Source organism: Cibotium barometz, chromosome 30 (assembly GCF_041138505.1).
Source record: "Cibotium barometz isolate CiBa-2024 chromosome 30, ASM4113850v1, whole genome shotgun sequence".
Taxonomy (NCBI): domain Eukaryota; kingdom Viridiplantae; phylum Streptophyta; class Polypodiopsida; order Cyatheales; family Cibotiaceae; genus Cibotium; species Cibotium barometz.
The window spans coordinates 10,547,947-10,574,135 of NC_141075.1; the positions used below are offsets into that span (position 1 = coordinate 10,547,947).

Sequence of the window (26,189 nt, forward strand, 5' to 3'; positions counted from 1 at the left end):
ACCCGATAAAGAATAAGAGGAGATGATAGGCCATGTGAATGGGATGGTGAAGAATTTGTGGAACCACCAAATTGGTTAGAAAATGGGGCAACCAACGGAAATTGTCTACTCATGGTGCTCCTCAACACTTGGACTTAGACTAGAGAAATGAGAGATGGGCACTTCCAGTAAACAAGAAGTAGGGCAATAATATAATAAAATTCTAATAATTTAAAAAAAATATTATTTGTGGATAATATTAGAGATAATGTTTCCTACTATTTTTAGAAGAGTAGGCCTCTTTAAGAGGTAGTAGAGTCTCATTTTCTCATTTCCATTCTACAAGAAGGAGAGAATAGAATACTAGCAAGAGGAGAAGCACAACAAAGGCTTGAATTGGGAGAGAATAGAATACTAGTAAGAGGAGCAGCACAACAAAGGCTTACAATTTAAACCACCACCAATTTTTTAGAAGATGGCCAGGTAGCTCAAATCAGTCTCCCAAAAAAGATTCCATTTGAAAACTTTTTGGTGTACAATATTTTTTTCAGAGCTTTTTTCACACAAACAAAATGTTTAAGGTAAATATTCATAATTATTAAAAATGTATCTTGATTCATTCATAATCAGAAACTTGAAAAAAAGACTTGGACCTCTTGTTGGATATTTGACAACCAAACATGTTACTCCATTAACCCAATTTGGATGTTAAACATCCCAATTGAGCTAACTATGGATGTTTCACATCCATTTTGTTTGAACTTGGTTGTCCAACATCCATTTTGTTTCAATTTGGATGTCCAACATCCATTTTGTTTTGATTTGGATGTCCAACATCCATTGTGTTTCAATTTGGATGTCCAGTGTCCATTATGTTTCATTTTGGATGTCCAACATCCATTTTGTTTCTAGTTAGATGTGCAGCAACCATTATGTCTTAATTTGGATGTCCAACAAGAATTTTGTTACCATTTGGATGTCCAATATCCATTGCTACACCATTTAGATGTCGAGCAACCATAATGTTTCCATTTGGATGTCTAGCATCCATTACTACATTATTTAGATGATGGATGTCCAACATCCAACATGTTTCAATTTGGATGCCCAACATCCATTTTGTTTCCATTTGTTTGTCCTATATATATTTTGTTTCAATTTAGATGTCTAACATCCATTATTACATCGTTTTAATGGCCAACAACTATTATGTTACCATTTGGATGTCCAACATATATGACAATATCATTTGGATGTCCAACATCCATTTTGTTTCCATGGAGATTTACATTATATATGACAATATCATTTAGATGTCCAACAATTATTATGTTTCAATTTGATTCCAATGGATGTTCAACATCCAACATGTTTCAATTTGGATTTCCAACATCCATTTTGTTTACATTTGGTTGTCCAATATCCGTTGTCAATATCCATTTTGTTTCCATGGAGATTTACAACATATATGACAATATCATTTAGATGTCTAACAACCATTATGGTTCAATTTGATTCCAATGGATGTCCAACATCCAACATGTTTCGATTTTGATATCCAACATCCAACATGTTTCGATTTTGATATCCAATATCCATTTTATTTACATTTGGTTGTCCAATATCCGTTTTGTTTCACTTGAGATGGCCAACATCCATTAATACATAATTTTAATGGCCAACATTTATTATGTTTCAATTTGGATGTCTAACAGCCATTTTGTTTCCATTTGGATGTCCAACATCCATTACTACATCTTTGAATGTCCAACATGCTTGAGAATATCATTTGGATGTCCAACATCCATTATTAATTTGGATGTCCAACATCCATTATTATATAATTTGGGTGTCCAATATCCATTATTATATAATTTGGGTGTCCAACTTCCATTACTAACTCTGAGAAAAAATGTTAAATATCTAACCAACTTGTTTGCAACCATTTGGATGTGGGACATCCAATTTCATTGTGTCTCACATACAGCGAGAAATCTGCATTGGCCACATGAAAGCCAATAGTGACAAGATATTCAAAAATCTTGTCAAACCATGGTCTTGGTGCTTGTTTTAAGCCATATAAGGCTTTCTTCAACTTGCAAACATGCTCGGGGTGACTCACATCCTCATAACTAGATGGCTGCAACATATACACCTCTTCCTGCAAATCCCCATGCAGAATGCATATTTTACATCCATCTGATGTAAAGACCATCCATCTGATGTAAAGAATGCAAGAATGTATTCTTTACATCCATCTGATGTAAAGACCATTGCTTTGACCCAGCCACTGCTATCATAACTCTCACTGTTGCCATCTTGGCAACAACTGGGCTGAAAGTTTCCTCATAATCAATGCCATATGTCTGCGCATATCCTTTGGCTACCAATCTAGCCTTATACTTGCTTATGCTTTCATCACTCTTGTGTTTTACTTTGTACACCCACTTGCATCCAATGGCTTTCTTGCCTTCAGGCAATTGCACTAAATCCTAAGTCTCATTTCCATATAGTGCATCCATCTCCTCATCCATAGCTTTCTCCCAACACACATGTCCAATAGCCTCATCAATGCATGTGGACTATACAACCTGTACAACTTTTGCCATGTACGCATAGTGATGTGCCACATAACCATCACAGGTAAACTTCTGCACAGGATTCTTCACTCTCCCAGATCTTCCGAGCTTTGCATTCATGGCTTGCATAGCCTTCTTTACACCAGGTGTTCTCATAGCTGGTATCCCAAGATCCTCATCAAGGATTATCTCTGAGCCACTAGACTCTCCATCAACATGAGAATGCCCTGCAAAAATGTCAAGCATACTAAGGGGCTCAACCACTTTCTCTTTGCCTTTATGTGATGTACTAATCACATCTGCAGGACTGGTATTATGACGCAGCCTACCACTCCATGGTTTATCAACTGAACCACTAGTTGAGGACTCTCCTGGTCCACTCAAAGACTGTGATTACTAACTTGCATTCTGTGCAACCACATTTCCACTCACATCAGCCCCAACAGCTTCTTTTTCAGTAGCATACCAGCTGATCATCTCATCAAAAACAACATCCCTGCTTACCCTCAACTCACGTGTAGTAGGGTTATAACACATGTATCCCTTTCGCTCAAGGGAATATCCAATAAACACACATTTTTCAGCTTTTGGATCCAGCTTAGTTCTCACCTCATCTGGCATATGCACATATGCAATGCATCCAAAGACTTTCAGATGAGACAAATCAAGTTTTCTGCCAGTAAACCTCTCCTTTGGAGTTACATCATGTATGGTTGCAGTTCAATTCATGTTCATGATGTAAACTGCTGTAGAAACAGCCTCAACCCAATAGCTATGGGGCATATTCTTCTCTCCCATCAATGCTTGTGCAATCTCAACAATGTGCCTGTTTTTCTGCTCCAACTCCATTTCGTTGCGGAGTGTATCTGCATATGTAAACTATCTTCGAATACCATTTTCTTCAAAAATTCAGAGAACTCATTGGAGAAGTACTCTCCCCCTCCATCTGACCTTAGGCACTTTACATATTTCCCTGTTTGCTTTTCAACCATATCTCTGAAATTCTGAAAATGAGTGAACACCTCACCCTTCTCCTTCATGAAGTATACCCACACTTTCCTTGTGTGGTCATCAATAAATGTCACATAATACCTGCAGCCTTTCATAAACATGGTCTTCATAGGACCCCATACATCTGAATGCACAACATCTAGTGCATTTCTGCTCACATTTCTGTCACGCGGAAATACATGTTTTGTTTGCTTTCCAAATTAGCATGCTTCACATATTTTTTGCATACCTTCAACTTTAAACTTTGGCAGCCTTGTCACAATTCCTTTAGTCTGCATAGACTTCATTCTCTGCACATTCACATGTCCAATTCTTTTATGCCAAATGTATGTGTCTGCAATAATTCTTGAACCATTTGCAAACATCATAGCACTCACTTCAGGCATGTTTACATTCAATGTAAACATTCTGCCTACTCTGTTACCTTTTGCAACCAACCTGCACTTGTCTTTAAAGTCTTCAGCATAACAACCATCACGGTTAAACCGAACCTGCAAACCCTGCTAAATCATCTGGCCAACTGAAACCAGATTCTTTGTTATGTTCGGAACATGAAGTACATCTGCAAGGTACTTCACTTTGCTATCCTGCATAGACAATGGCACATCTCCAACATGGGCAATTGGATGAGTAGTATCATCCCCTGTTTCCATAAAACCTGGTCTTTCAAGGTTTTTCATCTCCTTGAACCACTCCCCATGACTTGTCATATGTTTCGAAGCACCTGAAGCAACGTACCATACATCATCTTTATGTGCTGCTTCAACATTTTCAGACATGGAATTAATGACTTGCTGCATAACAAAAACCTTTCATTATCCTTATTGTTTTTGCTCGAGGATGCATAGTTGTTTTGCTGCAATTTCCCATTTTGCATGTCAGCCTACTTCTTATGACAATCTTCCTACACATGTCCAAGCTTACCACAATAAAAGCATCCACGTGTATCATTATACTGCCTTTGCCAATTTCCACGACCTCTTTGTTGACTTCCCCTGCCTCTGAATTGGTCTCTTCCACTTGCGTGTTGTTGTTGTTATGAATTATGGGACTGTTGTTGTTGCTGCCTGCTGTTCGGCCACCTCCTTGGCCGCATCCACCGCCTCCTCTACCTCATCCTCTTCCTGAACTTGTGTAGAAGGCCTGTTGCTCTGAACTGTTTTTGTTTTGTGAAGGCTGTTGGTCTTCACCCAAGCTCTTCTCTTCTATAATCAACATAGACACCAAATCTATGAAATTGGGAATGTTTTCTCGAGTCTAAGAATAGACATCTTGAATGCCTTGTATTGTGGGCCGAGACCACGTAGAGACAGACTTCCACCTTATCATCATCATCTACTGAAACACCAATAGATGCAAGGGATTCAACAATACCCTTGATCTTCAATGCATAGTCATTCACAGACATACTCTTTTTCTCCACAGTATGAAGTTCATTCTTCAACTGTATCTTTCGTGCCTTGGTATTCATTTCATAGAGTTTTACCAAGGTGTCCCACGCCTCCTTGGGGGACTTGGCATCCTGTATGTGCCCAATCATGGTGTCCTGTATACTGATGGAGAGCCAATACATAACTTTTCTGGCTCCTCGGTTAGAATCCTTGAACTCTTTCACATCTGCAGCAATCGGATTGATCTCCGGTATCTCCCGTGCCTCTTCATGCTCACCTTCTATGTAGTCCTACTAACCCTTTCCCATCAAGAAATTTGTCAACCTGAACCTCCAAGCATGGAAGTTGTTCGTATCAAGCTTCTCAGCAACAATATGGTTTATGCCATCATTTGACATCTTGCCAGACACACAAATTTACCAGAAGCAGCACTTTAGTTTGTCTTGCACAAACTGCTGTATTTTCTGCAAACGGTACTATACTACACTCAAATGTCACAACCAGTGACCTCAATGTGCATACATACACCCAATGGAAACTGTTTGACCTCCTTGCAGTACACACAATGTCTGCACAACCAATCTATCTTCCTGTAGTTCTTAAAATAGAGTTCTGCATAAAATTGATAACTTACCCGCAGTGCTCGAAATCACCTACTTTCTGAAAAACGGAGGTCCTAACGCACCCGAAACGTGTTTTCGGCCTTAAAAATTTTGTCCGATGGGATAGAATAGTTGCCCTATAGGTTTACTCCTGCGAAGAAAGTTCCTCAATTAGAGATCGTTTGCCGGTGCCTCCCGTAGAGCTCCTAAAACAAGGGTGTAGTTGCCCACACAAATAGGGAAGAGTAGATGAAGCTCTTACCCCTCATACCACTTCCTGTGCTTCTCTTGCTTGTAGCTCAGCCCTTAGCATGAACCAAGCTCTGATACCATGAAAAGATGTAGGGGAGAAGAGAGCTTGAGCTCTTGCAAGCACACACACACTCACAAAACCCTAAAAGAGAACACACAAGGTGAGAGGCTGAAAATCTTCTTCTTCACACAACACTCAACACACCATATACAAAGATAAGAGGTACTCAACCTAATACATACTAGGGTTCTCTATAGTGTGAACCCAACTAAATGAGCTGGCGCTATAACTATGCCAGTCTCTAGAATGGCTGTCACACAGCTTGTCATCCCACTGGCCGCATATCACCCATGATCTCACCAACCATGCCAGTGGTGTAAGTGTGGGGCCTATCCCCCAGGCGGGTCATCAGTGTCCACTGCCTCACTAGATGAGCTCGATATCTCAACACTCCCCCTCAAGCTCAACTCCATCTCATGTACACCAAGAGAAGCCCTGAATCTGCGGAGCTTCTCTGTACCGAATGCTTTGGTGAAGATGTCAGCGACATGATCCTATGTACTGACATAAACAAGGTCAATGTCTCTTGACAAGACCTTCTCTCTGATAAAATGGTAGTTGACTTCTATATGCTTCGTGCGAGCATGAAAACTGGGTTCCTGGCCAATTGTATACTGCTAATGTTGTCACAGAAAATGACAACTTGTCTATCCACTGATAGACCCAAATCTGCAAGTAGCTTTCTCAACCAAGCTACCTCACATGCTGCCATAGCAGCACCTCTGCACTCAGCCTTTGTACTGGGGATAAAGCAACCGTAGACTGCTTCTTGCTGCTCCAAGTCACAACAGCACTCCCCAAAGAAAACATGAAGCCACTAGTAGATCTTCTATCTGAGATACCAACCCAATCAGCATCTGTGTACCCATGTACACATATCTCTGTCCCAGTTTCATAAAATAGTCCACAATGCGAAGTAGACCTCACATACCTCAGTATGCGTCTCAATGCAACCAAATGCGACTTCCGAGGAACCTTCATAAACTGACTCACCAACCCAACAACATAGCTCAAATCTGGCCTAGTGAATCGTTATGTAGATCAAGCTTCCTACTATGCACCTATACATAGTAGGATCCTCCAAAATCTCTCCTGAATCTGCACACCCAACTTGCCATTTTGATCCAATGGCACTGAGATAGGCTTACAGCTTGTCATACTATATTTGGACAACATGTCTATCTCTACAGTAATCCAATACCATGTGGTGACCTAATTACCTCAATGCCCAAGAAATATCTGAGCTCCCCCAGATCCTTCATCTCAAACTTCTGTCTGCAGTAATCCAATACTATGTGGTGACCTAATTACCTCAATGCCCAAGAAATATCTGAGCTTCCCCAGATCCTTCATCTCAAACTTCTGTCTAAGCAAGATCATCAAAGATCTCTGCATCATGGTCCCCCGTAATGATCAGGTCATCTACATAGATGACAACAACAAGCACAACCCCTCTATCATTGTGTGTCTCACATATAGCGAGAGCTACATGAAAGCCAATAGTGACAAGATATTCAAAAATTTTGTCAGACCATGCTCTTGGTGCTTGTTTTAAGCCATACAAAGCTTTCTTCAATCTGCAACAAACATGCTCGGGGTGACTCACATCCTCATAACCAGGTGGCTGCAACATATACACCTCTTCTTGCAAATCCCCATGCAAGAATGCATTCTTTACATCCTTCTGATGTAAAGACCATTGCTTTGACGCAGCCACTGCTATTACAACTCTCACTGTTGCCATCTTGGCAACAATTGAAAGTTTCCTCATAATCAATGCCATATGTTTGCGCATATCCTTTGGCTACAAATCTAGCCTTGTACCTGCTTATGCCTCCATCACTCTGTTATGTTTTACTTTGTACACCCACTTGCATCCAATGGCTTTCTTGCCTTCAGGCAATTGCACTAAATCCCAAGTCTCATTTCCTTATAGTGCATCCATCTCCTCATCCATAGCTTAATTTTTCCAGATCCAATGATTAGAGAGATTGACCTATCTTTGGATATATGGATTCCATTGATGGATAGAGACCATGATCATGTTGGTTGATCTAGCTGATCTTCAACGGAGAGTCCATATGGATTTTATGAGATTATACTCCTGGGTACTCTAGGCTAGGAGCTATTAAAAAGGCCCCTGAGTGAAGTACTAGGTGAGCCTAGAGGGACTGACCAGGTGGTGAGCATTCTGGTTGCCGATGATGCCATAGCTACGCCGAGGACGGGATGGCTGAAAATTGGATTTTATGGTTGGAAAGTGGAAAAGTTGAAAATTGGATATGGAAATGGAATAGTGAGGATTATGATGGAAACACTGTGGTTTTATTGCAGTGCTATCTTGGAAATAGTTGAGTCTAAGAAAAGGCAATTTCATATTGGGTGTGTAAGTGGTGTGTCTATTTAGTTTTTGCATGAGAGTCGGCTAGGGGGCCTAGGAACTCTTTTCCTTGGTACCTGGGACAAAACATAACCAAATTTTTATAATGGATCCTATCAATACAGTGGTTGGGCGGTTGGCTAACCCATGGGATTGGATGGGGTTAGGCTGGATCGATGGATTCCTATAATAAAATTCAATTCTGTTTAAGTTACGATAGTTGAAGTAAGTAATAGGATAATTCTTGTTGTATGGAAAAGAATCAACGGTTGTGCCTCTTTTGATGGGAAAAAAAGCGTTGGTCTATATGAACCAAGTGCAAGTTCCTCCCTTGATTTGGCCATGTGACCCGCGGATTCGGTCAGAATACAAAGGATAGTTAAGGCTCTTGATTACGTTAGAATATTTTCTTGGAGGAATCTCCCATGCTTTCTGGGCGAGGGAAGTTTTTTTCGGGTTCAGTTTTGGAAGAGCTGCCAGATTAGTCTCTTGTTCGAACATTCGTGGGCGAGGCCTCGAGTGGGAAGCTCTGCCCTACGCGTAAGATTGCTACTTCCCAGCACTCCAGAGTTTGATGCGCGCAGAGGATGCACGCAGAGGGGGCAGGGATCTCACACACCTAAAAATGGTAGTGGTGGCAAGTAAGAACATGCTACAAATACATGGTCGGCCCAAAAAAGCATTAATACTTTAAGATTACCTATACACAAGATGACGTATCGACATTTGGATTTGTGGTTGCTTCTTCGGAGTAGAGTAGAGCTCTTCATCTCACTACTTACAAGTTCTAAAAATGCCTCATTGAAATGCAACTGTCGACAAGACCTAAAGTACTTGACTGCATCACCTGGAACTTATACTTCTCTTGCATCAACATCCACATCCACATCAAGTTGAATAACTCAATCATGTGCAAGGTCTATCATTTGGGACCAGTATGTTTCTGTAGAAATGTACTGCCTCCAAGATATATTGTCCCTTGGCATGCCCCAGTCCCCAGTTATGCCCTCTCATCCTCCTTAGTAAGATCTCCTTTTTCCTACAACATGTTAACAACAAAATTATTTATACATAAGAGAGTCCAAACAATGTCCATAAAGTCCACTTATGAATAAGAGAACCCACTTAATTCAAATGAATAAGAGAACCCACTTAATTCAAATGACCATAAAGTCCACTCAAATGAATAAGAGAACCCACTTAATTCAAATGAATAAGAGAACCCACTTCTCTGGTAAGATTTTTGCCGCTGCTTTCTGCATTCCAAGCTTGTCCTTTGCCTTTGCCTTTTCCCAATTCACTGCTTTCTGCATTCCAAGCTTGTCCTTTGCTTTTGTCTTTTCCCAATTCACTGAGTATAGAAATTGGAAATACCCTTCACCGTTGTTTGGGTTTGCTATGGATGTTATCTTGTATCCTTTAGTCCTCACCTTGTCCTCTGTGTTTTTCATTGCCTTGGTTCTTATTTCCTTGCACTCTTCCAAGGACAGAGTCGTAAAGTCTAATTTTGACATTTCTTCTTCGTATTTTTGTTGAACTCCTCTTGAAACAAAGCACCCAACGCAGTGAGATAATGCAAACAAGATAGTAAATGACTTTAAGAAAAATTGTGTAAGAGGACAAAATGAATAGAATGAACATGTTACTTACTCTAAGTACAAATTGAGAGAGTATTGACATTGGCATATTGTACCACTAGTGGCTTTGTTCTAGCCAATCTCTCTTGTGCTAAAGTTTGGTTGATCCATTCCTTTTCTTCCTCACTAAAATAGTGCATAAGAGTATCCATTCTAGATTGACCAAACTTACAAATGAGAAAGATGTCATTGGCAAGAGTATGTGGCACGAGTACGAACCAACCTATAGGAACATCAACATATTTATTGACTATGCTTTTGCATGTACATGAAACAAAGGGAAAAACTTTGTGGTTTTGTACCTATTTACTTATGCAAGAGCCAGAAGGACCTCTCCTTTTTGATGAGCATAAAAGGAGAGAAACTTGCATCGTACTCGTACATGGTTTTTTTTGTTTTCCCTCCACACTATAAAAAGGAAAAACAAATTGTGAGCACAATTCTCCACTTATTTATGATACTATGATAAGTAAAAGAAACTAAAAGCTTACATGTGCTAATTTGGTTGCCCCATGTCTTCAGCTTATGGTTTCCATCCCATACAAGGAACTTCTTTCCACTTAAATGTGTCCACTCATGCTTTCTTATAAGATCAGCCTCAAACTCTTGATTTACTCTCTGCCAAACTGGCTCAACTGACAACATCATCATTTGTTATTAGCATTTTTGGTTCCCCTCGCTTATTCAATGACACAAGAAAGTCGCCTCTTGTTGAATCATAACCCTGGGAGTCAAACTTGGAAGCCAAAAGTGCAATATTGGTTCCAACTATTTTGATTGAAGGATTAAGTATAAGACGACATAAGGTGGCTCAGTTTCATCTCAAACAGTTACAAACTCCATAAGGTGGCCCAGTTTCAGCTCGAACAGTTACAGACTCCATAACATCCTGCAATATGTCCATTTGAACGTGCCTCCCAAATCTTGCCACCCTTGCATCCTTTTTTGCTTTTTATGGTGGACTAGAGGCATTATCCTGATGTTCAATGAGTTGGTGACTACCTGATGCTTCACCCAATGATGCCAAACTTTGCAGAGGTAACTCATGAAGAACACTTTGTTGTACTCCTTGAGACCTTTGTGTATGTTCTTCTTGCACTTCAGGGATAGGGTGAAGTAGGGTAGAGGTGTGAGATGAGGAGACCTCTAATTGCTCCATCACTTCCATCCCATCAGGTGGATTTGCAGCTTTACTGACCTTTGAGTTGCATTGGGGCCTAAGGGGGTATCGACCACCTTGGCTAGATGTAGACATTTGCAAAAAAATAAACATAGGTTTTCGCAATAAGAAACAATACTAAATATTCCTTTAAAACCCCTCTCTTTCTGCACTCAAAAATTGGTTTTGATTTGTAAGGCTATCTTTTATCTATGGCCAAGCCAAAAAAGAAGAGCCCTGCATAGAATAGGTTGGAATAAAGGTGTGTAGACCACCACACCTTGTCGGCCTTTTTTGGAGGCCTTCCACTCATAATTTCAAAAACCTGTGTGGTCCAAATCCATTTTAATAGAGCTACTCGTGCTCTCGAAATCCAATAAAAAATCTTTGCAAACGGAAGTTATGGCAGTTTTACCAAAGTTAAGCAAAAATGGACATATTTGCTCTGTTTTTTGGGGCAATTTTTTTTGTGCTTGAGAAGACAGGCCAAGTATTCGTGTTAAGAGAGAGAGAGAGAGAGAGAGAGAGAGAGAGAGAGAGAGAGAGAGAGAGAGAGAGAGAGAGAGAGAGAGATATGAAGCATTCCTACTTTCAATGAACTCACTATGTTAGTAAGTGCTAATACACTCACAACCTGATTCATGGTAGAAATTTCCTTTGTACTTTTGGAATGTCTAGTTGCTGGGGTGTGAATTTGAATGTTTTTTTATGGAGATATAAATAAAATTTAAATTAAATGGATCTATTGTTGATTCCTTAGTACATAGACTTAAAAACGTGGAGAGAGAGAGAGAGAGAGAGAGAGAGAGAGAGAGAGAGAGAGAGAGAGAGACAATGTAGCAAAAAGCTTAATGAAATGCTTATGCTAAAACAAGATTTACAAGATACCTTACTCCTCTCACACAATATGAGAGACCCTTTATAGTATCTACTAAGCTAGGGTTGATCCCTTTATAGCCTCTCTAGGCTAGGGTTTTTGGTACACACAAACCTTATCTCAACAAGAGATGGTTTGCTACACACACACACACACGCACACCTTATCTCAAATATGAGTATATAATTTCAACACCCCCCCTAAATGTGAAGCATGGGACATAGGAAGACATTGGACATACTCATACACCAAAAAAGGGGAAAAGCCTTTATAACATAGGCTTGTATAAGAATTGGCTTGTGAGTTACAATGTGTGCTTATTACAACACTCCTGTATCATAGGAGTCCTTCATTAGGGTTAGAGGTATTGGATACAAAGTTTTCCGCCTCTTGTTTAGAAGCATGTTGTGGACACCTTGAAATAGTGTGCCCTTGCTCTTCACGCTTACTACATTTGAGCTTATGGAGATACCTTTTGAAACATTGATCGGCCATATGCCCCTTTTTGTTAATAAGAACATTTAAGGTTATGCTTCATGAGAAGAGCCTCATTTGATGTAGGAGGAGAAGAGATTCATTTGATGTAGAAGGAGAAGTCGATGTAGATCCTCCATTCTTCACATGTACTTGTTGATCTTCTTCAAGGAGAGCAGCCTCGATGCCTTCGAAGGTAGGGTTGGGAAGGTGCTTTAGGGTGGTGATGAGATTGGAGAACTCATCGGGCATTGCCTTGAGAAGAACCGCCGGTGTCCTCCTCTTCGATTCTTGCATCAATGCTTGCAAGTTATTCCATTATGCTCTTCATGTTTCTTATGAAGCCTCCAAGGGAATATCCACTCTTCATTTCAAGGCCAAAAAATTTCACCTTGAGAGAGATACGAGAGTGCTTGCCCTTTGCTCCATACAACTTTGCCATCTCATCCCACATTGCCTTAGTGGTCTTTATGTTGGCCACATGATGGACTAAGATTTTTATCCATATTTAGAGTTATAATGGACATAGCTCGTTCATCATCTTCCACAACTTCATAATCATCAAAATCCACCACCTTCGTGTCTTTCACCAAAGGCCAAAAACCCTTGCCCATGAGAGCATACCGTACTTGGACTTGCCAAGTGTGAAACTCTTCTCCATCAAACTTGTTAATGACATATGTATCTTTTGACATGATGATGATGGGGGTGTAGGACAGATGTTACTACTTGCATTATAGAATGACAAGAGCAATGTCTAGCTCCTTCACAAACTGGGTGACCCAACACAAGAGAGGAAAAAAATAAGCTTAATAATTTGCAAGGGAAAATGCTTATGGCAAAACACCATAAAGATTTGCATATGAATATGGCCTTCAATTAAGTGGTGTTACAATTTAAAAGTTCAAACTAGAGATTATAACCTCAGATTTGAGATGTTTTGAAGGCCAAATGATGGTTGACTTGTCCACCTTTTTGATGAAGACACAAAAGCCCTTGCTTGAGTATGGTGCCAGCTACCTTGAGATGTCAAGAACCTTGTTGGGCCTTGCAAGAGAGGCCAAGACCAACCACCACGAGATGAAACAAGCAATAAAGCTTAGAAAGAACACTCAATTAGCAAAAAAAACAAGGTAATTAATTAGTAATATTTAATCACTAATTTAGATTATATAAGGTTGTGGCTATGGCTATGAAAACACAGCTATGTTGAGAGGCTTGGTTCTCCTAACTGAGGAGGCCATTGGCTAAGCCCTCTTAAAGCAAGCAAGCACACATACGGGCACACCTACAATAGGGAGGAATAAGACGATGGAGGGCACAAGACGATGAATATGATGTACGACCAAAAAATAGACAGTTTTAGGGGAAACAACAATGCCTCGTTTGTGACCTAATCGAGTAAATTAACCTAACGAGCTGGAGCGCCCAGAGGTGGGGAAGGTGCTCACGAAGTTTCGTGGGCAATGAGGCCCTGAGCTGGGAGTATTGAATCCTCCATCAGCTCTAGGTATGGCTGGCATCTTGGAGCTTTGTGGAGAAAAAGTAAAAAAAGACTATAAATGGGATGACCTACCAACTTGGCTCTAATACCAACTTGAAAATGTGGAGAGAGAGAGAGAGAGAGAGAGAGAGAGAGAGAGAGAGAGAGAGAGACAATGTAGCAAAAAGCTTAATGAAATTCTTATGCTAAAACAAGGTTTATAAGATACCTTACTCCTCTCACACAATATGAGAGAGAGTTGATCCCTTTATAGCCTCTAGGCTGGGGTTTGGTACACACAAACCTTATCTCAACAAGAGATGGTTTGCTACACACACACACACACACACACCTTATCTCAAATATGAGCATATAATTTCACACACACACCTTATCTCAAATATGAGCATATAATTTCAACACATAGTAGCACCTAGATGCAAAACAAACATTGCTAGCCTTAAGATGATTTATTGAGTAAGGTTGACAAAGGAGATGTAAATGCATAGGTGTTAGAGTTTAGCTCAAATATTTTTATGTTTTCAAATCTTTAAGTTGAAGGCATTTGCGGTGAGTACAATAATTTTGTAAATATTAGTGGTAGCCTTAAGAGTTATTAAGGTTGACCAAGGGGATGTAAATACATAAGTGTTAGACTTTAGTTCAAATATTTACAAAATTTTTGTAAGTATTAGTGATAACCTTAAGATTTATTGAGTAAGGTATACAAAAGGGATGCAAATGCATAGGTGTTAGACTTTAGTTCAAATATTTTTATGTTTGGACTTTAGTCATAGGTGTTAGACTTAAGTGGTAGCCTGAAGATTTGACAAAGGGGATGTAAATGCATAGGTGTTAGACTTTAGTTCAAATATTTTTTATTTTTAGAATTTAATGGTAGATGCGTAGGTGTTAAACTTTGTGGTAGCCTGAAGATTTGACAAAGGGGATGCAAATTCATAGGTGTTCGACTTTAGTTCAAATATTTTTACGTTTAGACTTTAGTAGTAGATGCATAGGTGTTAGACTTTAGTGGTAGCCTTAAGATTTGACAAAGGGGATGTAAATGCATAGGTGTTAGACTTTAGTGGTAGCCTTAAGATTTATTGAGTAAATGCATAGGTGTTAGACTTCAATGGTGGCCTTAAGATTTATTGAGCAAATGCATAGGTGTGACTTCAATGGTGGCCTTAAGATTTATTGAGTAAATCAATAAGTGTTATATTTTAGTTCAAATATTTTTATGTTTTCAAATCTTTAAGTTGAAGGCGTTTGTGAGTACAATAACTTTATAAATATTACTGGTAGATGCTTCATGTAGAGAACATATTTTAAAGCTCTCTCTCTCTCTCTCTCTCTCTCTCTCTCTCTCTCTCTCTCTCTCTCTCTCTCTCTCTCTCTCTCTCTCTCTCTCTCGTTTGTTTATATATCATTTACTATTCTTCTTTTTAAGAGGGTGACTTAGAAAAAATTATTTATTTTACTTCATGCACACTTCTTTTTAGAAAAGTTATTTGTTTTACTTCATGCACACTTATAGTGTATCCGATTTATATGGTGGAACCCATGTGTAATGGGAGGTTAAATCGGAGAGATCTTGCACTCTTTAATGTGATATTCAACCTACATAATAGTACAAAAGAAATAAGTTAGTTTTTTAAGTGTAAAGTTATGTAGCTTTATGTACTTGTGTAATTTCCTCTTAGTTAAAGAATTATAGAATTTCTTAAGATTAACAGCTTCTTATTGTCACACTAAGGCCTCTATCTTTATTTAATGCTTGTTTGGGGGATTGTTTGGGAGTTAGATCACTTAGATGAATTGCAAGATTACATCATTGTGAGTGGAAAATAGAAGCAGAAGGAGATAAGAATACAATGGCGACTCATAGTCTCAAAGAATAAGAAAGAACCCACTGCTTTCAAGGAGAGGAAGACATCATAACAAGTACAACTTGAAGAGTAAAACAAACTTTAAAAAATTAACATCAAGTGATTGTAACATAGACAAGCTTGAGATTCCTTTTGTTCTCCAACAACTTATCAGGTGAGGTGACTCTAAATATAACTATAAGACTTTTATGGGTCACAACCCATCCACATGTTGCAATGACTTGAGCTCATTATAGAAAAAACTAGACTACTTCTCCTTGTCCATGTTCTTACTTGCAAGTGGCAAGAAAGGCAAGTGGCTTAATACCATGCCAACTGCTTTGTTCTTTAAAACTAATGAACTAAGGACATACAAAATGTTAGCACCTTAATAGCTATTCCTTGAAGACAAGTGTTCCTATTCCTTGAAGACAACTGTTCCAATAGTGACTTATGAACAAAATGTTGACTACCTCCTTTCATGCTTGCAAGAAAATAGGGACAATTCACATTTGAGCATTTTCCTAATTGTGCCCATTTTGACACAATTGGGAAACACCATGGCACAATTAACTGACACCTTTTTGGTGCAGTTACTTGTGCTTTGGAAAAGGTTGTTTTATGACATGTGTGGAACATGAGAGAAGCCTAAATGAGGAAATTGAGCAAGTCGTTTCTCAATCTCCTTGAAACCGAAGTGCATATAATACCAAAATGTAAATTTTAGCTAGAATTATGTAAAATAAGCCTCCTTCTTTAACATATGCGCTTGTTCACGTTAGTTTCCTAAATATGATATTTGATTTTATTTTGTTTAACTATCAAATTTTTAAACAAACTAGACCAAGTGTCATTTGCATGGGACACCAACCCTGTGTAATCATCTATATATACATAGAGCCTTGTGTGATAGGGGTGATAGGGCTCTAAATTACACCAAGTGTGTAATCATCTATTATATACATGGATCATAGTGTTATAGGGCTCTAAATTACAACTTTGGGAATCTCAAAGCAAACATGGTTGATTCTGGCATGGTTTGAAAATCGTATACGCAAAAACTTCTTTATGTCATGCTCATGTTAGCAAACAAGTAGAGAGAATTCTAGAGAAGTTTTTATCTATACAAGATAAAGGAAGAGTGCCTACCCCTTCACGTGGAGAAAGGAGAGGGAGAATTTTTGACAAGGAGAAAGGAGAAGAGAAGACAAGTGTTTGGGGATTTCTTTCACACAAGCCTAGATGCATGGGGGCTCACAATTAGTTGTCACCATCAAACCATTTACTCATTGAATGAGTTTCTTATATATATATATATATATATATATACATAATACATTAGAAAGCAAATTGCCCACCCCTCCCCCACCCTCCTCACACACACACACACACATATCTTCTAATATTATATTATGTGCATGTGTAAGAGAGAGAATATACATACACACACACATATATATATATTATGTGCATGTGTAAGAGAGAGAATATACATATACACACACATATATATTATGTATGTATGTGTATCTATAAGTATGTAAGCATGTATATATAAATAGATTTATATGTATGTCGATGCACACACATGTATGTTCATGCACACACGACACACATACACAAGCACATGATACGTGCACACACGCATACAAACACACATACACACACTCGCACGCATGGACACACCCCTCCCTCCTCCTCCTCACACACACGCACATACATATCTTCTAATATTATATTATGTGCATGTGTAAGAGAGAGAATATACATACACACACACACACACGTATATATATTATGTATGTATGTGTATCTATAGGTATGTAAGCATGTATATATAAATAGATTTATATGTACGTCGATGCACACACATGTATGTTCATGCACACACACACACACACAACACACACACACTTACACACACACACACACAAGCACATGATACATGCACACATGCATATAGACACACATAAATACACTCGCACGCATGGACACACGTGCAACACATATAGATATGCACACTTGCACACATACTCAAGCTTGCACATACACACGTGTATACATGCACACAAGCACATAAATACACTCACATACACAAGTACATGTGCACAAATATGGACATGCACACACTCACACACACACGTGCACGTGCACACACATAGATGTACACATGAGTATATTCACGTACTTGCACACACGTACATGTAGACACTCGCTATGGATACACATAAATAAAAACATACACACCATGTATACACACACAACAAATACACACTAACACATACACACAATCAAGACACTTGCACGACACATGCACGCATGAAGACATTACACAATTACACATACGTGTGTATGTGCACACACATATGTATGTAAAAGAGAAGACAAAAGATATTGTATATAAGATACACTTATTTAAGAGTGAACACACCTCATTATGCATCCCCATGTATTAAAATTTAATATTAATTAAAAATATATATTTATATGTGTTTATTTATTTTATAAATGCACATGTGTATATAGGTATACGTCTCTAAATATAATAAAACATAATATTATAGATAATATATATTTACATGTGAGCATGTGTGTGTGTGTGTGTGAGAGAGAGAGAGAGAGAGAGAGAGAGAGTGTGTGTGTGCACGTGTGCATGAGAAAGATGTGTGTTTGTGTGTGTGCATGAATGTATGTAAGAGAGAGAGAGAGAGAGAGAGAGAGAGAGAGAGAGAGAGAGAGAGAGAGTTTCTATATGTGGGAGAGTGCGTGTGAGAAGAGAGATAGCGTGTGTGTGTGTGTGTGTGTGTGAGTGGAGGCACTCACACGTGTACACGTACATGCAGACACTCGCTATGGATACACATAAATAAAAACATACACACCATGTACATACACACGTACATGCAGACACTCGCTATGGATACACATAAATAAAAACATACACACCATGTACACACACACAACAAATACACACTAATACATACACACAATCAAGACACTTGCACAACACATGCACGTGTGAAGACATTACACAATCACATATACGTGTGTATGTGCACACACAATCACACAAATATGTATGTAAAAGAGAAGACAAAAGACAATGTATATAAGATACACTTATTTAAGAGTGAACACACCTCATCATGCATCCCCACGTATTAAAATTTAATATTAATTAAAAATATATGTTTATTTATTTTATAAATGCACATGTATATATAGGTATACGTCTCTAAATATGATAAAACATAATATTATAGATAATATATATTTACATGTGGGTGTGTGTGTGTGTGTGTGTGTGTGTGAGAGAGAGAGAGAGAGAGAGAGAGAGAGAGAGAGAGAGTGCACGTGTGCATGAGAAAGAAGTGTGTTTGTGTGTGTGCATGAATGTATGTAAGAGAGAGAGAGTGTGTGAGAGAGTTTCTATATGTGGGAGAGTGTGTGTGAGAAGACAGATAGCGTGTGTGTGTGAGTGGAGGGGAGAGAGAGGAGAAACAAAGAGAGAGAGAGAGAGAGAGAGAGAGACATGGAAGTCTATGTGTGAGAGTGTGGGGGGGGATAGTACATGTACATGTGTGTGTGTGTGTGTAAGAGAGAGAGAGAGAGAGAGAGAGAGAGAGAGAGTTTCGACATTTAAGAGTGTGTGCATGTTTATGTGAGAGAAAGAGGGTGTACATGTGCATGTGTGTGTGCGTGTCCGTGTGTGTGTGTGTGTGTGTGTGAGAGAGAGAGAGAGAGAGAGAGAGAGAGAGAGATTACATATAAGATGCATTTATTTGAGAGTGAGCACACCTCACCACTCATTCCTACCATTAAAATTTAATTAATTAAAATTATATATGTGTGTAAATCTATTTAAGCGTGTGTGTGTGTGTGTGTGTGTGTGTGTGAGAGAGAGAGAGAGAGAGAGAGAGAGAGAGAGAGAGTTTGTGTGAGAGAGAGAGTTTTTATGTGAGAGAGAGTGTTTGTGAAGAGAGAGAGAGAGAGAGAGAGAGAGAGTTTGTGTGAGAGAGAGAGTTTTTATGTGAGAGAGAGTGTTTGTGAAGAGAGAGAGAGAGAGAGAGAGAGAGAGAGAGAATTTCTATGTAGGAGATAGTTTGTGTGGGAGGAGAGAGTGTGCATTTGCATTAGTGTATGTGCGGTGTGTGTGTGTGTGTGTGTGTGTGTGTGTGTGAGAGAGAGAGAGAGAGAGAGAGAGAGAGAGAGAGGCAAATAATTTCTACGTAGGATATAGTTTGTGTGGGAGGAGAGAGCGTGCGTTTGCATTAGTGTATATGCAGTGTGTACATGTGTGTGTGTGTGTGTGTGAGAGAGAGAGAGAGAGAGAGAGAGAGAGAGAGTATATGCATGTATGTGCGTATATTTGCATCTATGTGTAGAATGTGCTTGAGAGAGAGTGAGATGGGGCAGACCCAAAGAGAGAGAGAGAGAGAGAGAGAGAGAGAGAGATGTAACTAGGGAGAGGGTGAAAAGAGAGAGAAAGAGAGCGAGAGATAGAGAATAAAAAGTAGCTTTTAATAAAATATAAACATAAATATAAATTAAATAGAAAACATATATTTATATGTGTGTATACATGTGTGTGTGTGTTTACATTTATACTTACATACACACATACATACATACATATGTATGTATGTATATGTATATACATGTGTGTGTGAGAGAGAGAGAGAGCGCTTCTATGTGTGGGAGAGTGTAAGAAGAGAGAGGGAGTGTATGCATGTGTGTGTGTGTGTGTGTGTGTGTGAGAGAGAGAGAGAGAGAGAGAGAGAGCGGGTGTGTATATGTGTGTGCATGTGAGAGAGAGAGAGAGAGTTTCAACATTGAGAGTGTGTGTACATGACAGAGAGAGGGAGAGGGTCATGTGCATGTGCATGTGTGTGTGTGTGTGTGTGTGTGAAAGAGAGAGAGAGAGAGAGAGAGATGGTTGTAGAGAGGGAATAGTTCTTTTCTGGAACCTTGGTCGACCGCAACAATGCACGGGTGCAATACTAGTTAGCTACTAAAGCACAAATCATTGAGGTTGATAAAAATCCTTTAAAGTTAACTGAGCCTACAAGAAAAGCCTCTAAAGTAGTTACAAATTTCCTTCCTCAACACAATGAAAAAACCTTTAGTATGAACGGTAGCACGCATGCCTCCCAAAGTGGAGGTACAAGGTGCAAATCTATCACATGGCATCTGATTTTAGTACCCAAGCTCACTTAATAAATTAAAAAAAACCTTGCTCTACGATTACAAACCTTTATTTTTTCTTTGAGAGATTTGTTTGTTTGAGAATTCTTGAAGGAGAAGCTTTCATTATATCTATGTTCAACTAAAAAATAATAAATTTATAACATCGGAAGCCATGGAAGCACCAATACAATTATTGCACATAACTTTTCTCCTGAGAAAGATTAGAAACATAAAGTGTATGTGTTAATTATTTTGTTGCAAGAGGTTATTTTTAAAAATCACACATTATGGTGTGAGAGGAGGCATGAGGGGAGAATCACACATGCCTAGTAAAGCTAGAACACTTCAGAGTTAGGCTACTCCCTCGCCCCCATAAAGCGTATGTGTTGTGTAGTAAAGTTTAGAATGCCTAAACAACATCCCCATTGAGGAAAATCAATTCCATCGTGTTTTTTTTTTGGGACTAGTGGGCAACCCGTGCTTTGCACGTATTTTGAGACTCCAAATTCAAATTCTACCCAAACCTCCTCCTTTTCTTCTCGAACCTCGAAATTCTTGCCACGTGGCAGCTTTGTGAAACTCCTCCTTAAGATAATATAGAGAAGTAGATATATATAATATTAACACTTAAAGATCATTACAAACCAGTTCAAAAAGGCCATGGGCCAAACCCTAGACTGGGAGATTACATAGCAGATTCCAACTATCCTCTTCCAGACAAAGGAGGACTCCAGGATCAATTCCACCAAGAGACGAACCCTCCTCTCTCTCAAAAAAATAAAAATAAAAATCGGGTACACATCCTTTTCCCACAATTCTCGGTACACTGTGCACACGGTAAACAACCCTAGGCTATACTTTTTCAAATGTTTCACACTGAGACAGAGTCCGGACAATCCTTAATGCAGTCTACACACGTGACGCTGCGAACCTTGATGGAGTGAATTACTAAAGGCCCGATTTCCACGCCCCGCCTCTGGTTGCCAGTTTTGCACGGCGCGGAAGCTGCCCCTTAGGATCATTCTGAATCTCGGATCTGTTGTTTGCATAAGATGACCGGCGTTCACCGGCTTTCGGCGGCCCGGGCCCGCAAATATCGCTGCTGGTACTCAGTGTGCAGTCCTTGTAGCAAATGCGATTGCAGGTGTAACCGGGAACAGCACTCTTTGGCAGATGGGGGGACTTTAAAAGTTTGACGGTGACGGCCTACAGAGGACGCCGTGAGTAGGAAGTGTTCTGCGGGGGCCTTGGCCCTTGAGCAACTTTTGGCCGCATAGAAGATTGGCGTCCGGACGAATAATTGGTCTGTGGGCCCGCCTGGCGGGCTTTGTGTGGAGGCGTAGTTGGGGGTCACGACGCACACACGATCAAGATTTGGTCTTTTTCCCGACTCTCTTTTTTTTTTTTTTTCTTTTGCGGCCTTTCCACACTGGCGTTTTTTTTCTCCTTTGGGGTCGGTGGGATTCCGGATTCTTTTTTGTAGAGCGAAGCCGTTGCGTCACTTGCGTGTGCGTGCCAGCAGCCAGAGAGCAAGTTAGCAGTGGGAAAACGTACGGACGCTCGACGTGGCAGATTCTAACCTCAGGCGCGCATAAGTCTTCTTGCTTTTCCACGTGGTTTCCAGGCATCATGCCACGGCATCATGCGTGGCATGATGACTCATCAGCGAAAAAGGTCCGTGTCATCGTCACTGCCTCCAGCGTGGCAGAAACATGCTCCGTGTCATGCATCGCTGTCTAATTTGTGAGTCAGCAGCTCAGACTACTGTCATCGCCACGTGGCATTCTATCAGGTTAAAATGCTGTAATAAAGGGCTTACAAAATAGGCAAAAAATAAAAAATGTTTGGGGTATATCAGCCAAATGAAATAAAAAACAAAGGATTCTTGGAGTATATTTAAATAACGCCATCATGATGATCATGCCGCTGACGTGGCAATGCTTCCGGAGAATCCGAGGGGGCGTTTGGGTCTGCACAAAGGTTACAGTCAGAATATTTGGTTCATCAATTGAAATTTAATTCTTATTAACGGCACGATCAATTTTCAATCCATTTTTCTCACTAAAAATCATCGTTATTATTTAATTATTTATAGTTATCATCAATAAATTATTAATAAATAGTAATAGTTTGTATTTTTACGACATTCTGCTTTAGCTAAGGTTTTCGTAAAAGTAGACGAAAATTAAGGTTTTTTATGCAATTTTTCTTTCATCTGACGCTGACAAAGAAATTCGGCGTTTTTTTTTTCCTGCCCGGTCACTTCACCTCGCCTTCCAAGTTCCCCATGTGCACTCAAGCGACACGCACAAAGCAAAACAGTTGAGCACCATCTCCCTGCGTTTCATTTGCTGTCTTGCACCAAGCTCACCCTGCGGTTACCCATTTTGCCCGCCTGCTCACAATTTCAGCAGAAGAAGAAGAAGAAGAGATCAGCTTCCTGAAAAGCAAAAAAAGCATCAACGTCTTTTAGTTATTTCTAGCTTTTACTAGCCCCCGTCCTTTCGTCTGCAGGTACATTCTCCCAGCCTTCCAACAAATTTGGCTCGTCCATCTTGTTCTCATCTTCTTCTTTTCACCCCACCAGTACATTTCTTGCCTGTACAGCCGTAACCTGGCGCTACGTTTGGGTTAAACCAGCGAGATTAGGTATTAATCACTTCAAGAAAGCACAGCCTTTGAAGGGCTACAGGGCCTCAACTGGCTCTAATTTTCCCTTGGTAGCTTTACTTAAGGCTCCAATTTTTCCTCGGTAGCTTAATTATGCGCTCCAACCTATGCTTGGTAGCTTGATTAAGGCAGTATCAAACGCATCATTAGAAAAAGGGGGCTAGATCAAAGGACACCGACAGAGGAGCCCATCAAAGCATGCTTTTCTGATGAAATACACCGTAAAAGCCTCCTGAAACCAGAATGGCAAAGGGATCGTCCACCAAAGAATGCATTTGTGAAGAAATCTGTCTCTAGAACGCAGCGAAAAAAGCCAGCTGTGCAGCAACAGGATCGACCCACCAAAGCATGGTTTTGTGAAGTATCCCATAACCCATCACAGAGGGTGCGGAGCAGAGTATTTCTTTTGCAAAAATGAGGCCCAGAAAGAAGAACCCAAATGGCGCATTGGGGGCCACCGTGGGAGAAGCCCTGGCTCCGTTGATGGAAGGGCCGGTCCCAGAGAGCCAAGAAGATGATGGCAAGAATGAGGGCTCATGGTTGAGCATGAAATCCTGGATGAAGAGTGGCAAAAAGCGCTCCGACCCGCGCCTTCTTCTTGGTGTTCTCGGCTGTCCCCTTGCCCCAGTGGCTGTCTGCTCAGAGCCTTTCCCTCACCTCTCCATCAAAGATGTCCCCATTGTATGTCTCCTCTCCTCATCTAGCCATGTAATTTCAAAGAAAGCAAATCTTAGTTTCTTTTGAGAGTCTGTCGCAAAATTAACCTAAAATCAGCATAACAAAACACAACTGATCATGGTCTTTTCCACAGGAGGCCTCTTCTGCCCAATACATTGTCCAGCAGTACATTGCAGCAACCGGAGCTACAAAATTGCAAACCTCTGTACACAATTCATATACAACAGGAAAGGTAAAGATGATAACCTCTGAATATGAAACGGCCTCAAAGGTCTCCAAGGTTCCCATGAAAGCTGCAGAGAATGGGTGGTTTGTTCTGTGGCAAATGATGCCAGATAAGTGGTTCATGGAGCTCGCCCTGGAAGGCAGCACAGTTCAAGCAGGAAGCAATGGCAAGTTAGTGTGGCGTTACACGCCATGGCTGGGTGCACATGTTGCGAAAGGTCCTGTAAGGCCTTTGAGAAGAGCCCTTCAGGTTAGTCAAATTGTACATCTGTGGCCTTACTTTGGTAAAGTTCTTTTAACTCGTCTGTGTTCTCACAGTATAGAACAATGCCATGGTATTAGGGGTGCTTAATGGAGAGTTTTGACCTAACCATAACCTTCCTCATTTCTAGAGACCATGGATCCGAGCTTGTCTTTAGCTTCATGTATTATACCATTGGGGGATGTTTCTATAGCTTACATATGGCTGTTGTTTTAAGAAGCTTGCTCTTTTTCTCACATTATGCCTTGGTGCAAATATTTATCTCTACAGATTATGCTGATTCCTCTCTGCTTCTCTATGTGGCCAGGGCCTTGACCCAATGACAACTGCAAGCATTTTCGTGAATGCTCGTTGTGTTGGGGAGAAGAGAATTGGAGACGAGGATTGCTTTGTTTTGAAGGTTGCCGCTGACCAATCCACACTAAATGACCGAAGTGATGGCCCAGCCGAAATAATAAGGCATGTTCTGTTTGGGTATTTTAGTCAGAGGACTGGCTGGCTTGTCTATTTGGAAGACTCTCATCTCACCAGAATTCAGGCTGCTGGCTCAGAACCGGTGTATTGGGAGACCACAATTGAATCAACTCTCAAGGATTACAGAGCAGTGGATGGTGTAAGCTTAGCTCATGCAGGGCAGTCTGTTGTCACACTCTTCAGGTTTGGAGAAGAGGCTATGAGCCACACCAGAACTAGGATGGAAGAAACATGGAACATCGAAGAAGTGGCCTTCAATGTGCCAGGCCTGTCCCCGGAGTTTTTTATTCCACCAGCTGATATCAGCTTAGCAAACTCAAAAGAAGCTTCTCATTCACCTCTTGATAATGGTAGATCTTTGTCTTTCAGCAAAGAAAACTAGTAGTGTGCAGGCATCGGTGTGTTGCATGCCCATTTTGTGGCGGTAAGTTGATCTTCCTGTAGAAAGATTGTACTCTATGACTGTCAAAGAAGAGGCAGGTTAATAGGCTGTTGCCACACATGGACCTTGTGACCCCTGGGTGAACACAAATTTAGCTTTATAGCTAGCTGTACCATGGGTAAGCCAGTAACATGGTTGTTTCTCCATGGAAGCAACTAGTTGTGGGTTTTTTTCCATCAGTGAAGGGCTATTGTATAGTTTTATATGTGACATCATGCTTCAGAGGTAAAGAGGTGTCCACTCAAGAGAGTTTTAATGAAACACTGCAGAGAGAATGTAAAATGAAGTCTAACAAGTAGGAAAGGAAGCTTCTAGATGCTGCCATTTCCCTCCAGCTTACTGTAATACTCAAGATGGAGAGAATTGCTAGGCAGGAGTGCTTTTCCTGGGCCAGTTTGCTACTGTGGATATGTGTAATCTAAATGGCAGCTACCATTATCTATGTCGAGTGCTCGTGGGCGAACACAAGGTAAGACGGGCACATTGATCATGTAG

General features: G+C 40.2%; 1 protein-coding gene across 1 annotated transcript; it reads left to right on the top strand.

The window, feature by feature from the left end:
* The first annotated feature begins 23,234 nt into the window (after positions 1 to 23,234).
* Positions 23,235 to 25,901, top strand: LOC147621143 (uncharacterized). Its single transcript, XM_086823878.1, has 3 exons — positions 23,235 to 24,294; positions 24,425 to 24,766; positions 25,086 to 25,901. The coding sequence occupies exons 1-3, from the start codon at positions 24,028 to 24,030 to the stop codon at positions 25,632 to 25,634; spliced, it is 1,158 nt and encodes a 385-aa protein (XP_086680004.1). The 5' UTR covers positions 23,235 to 24,027; the 3' UTR covers positions 25,635 to 25,901.
* The last annotated feature ends 288 nt before the right edge of the window (positions 25,902 to 26,189 follow it).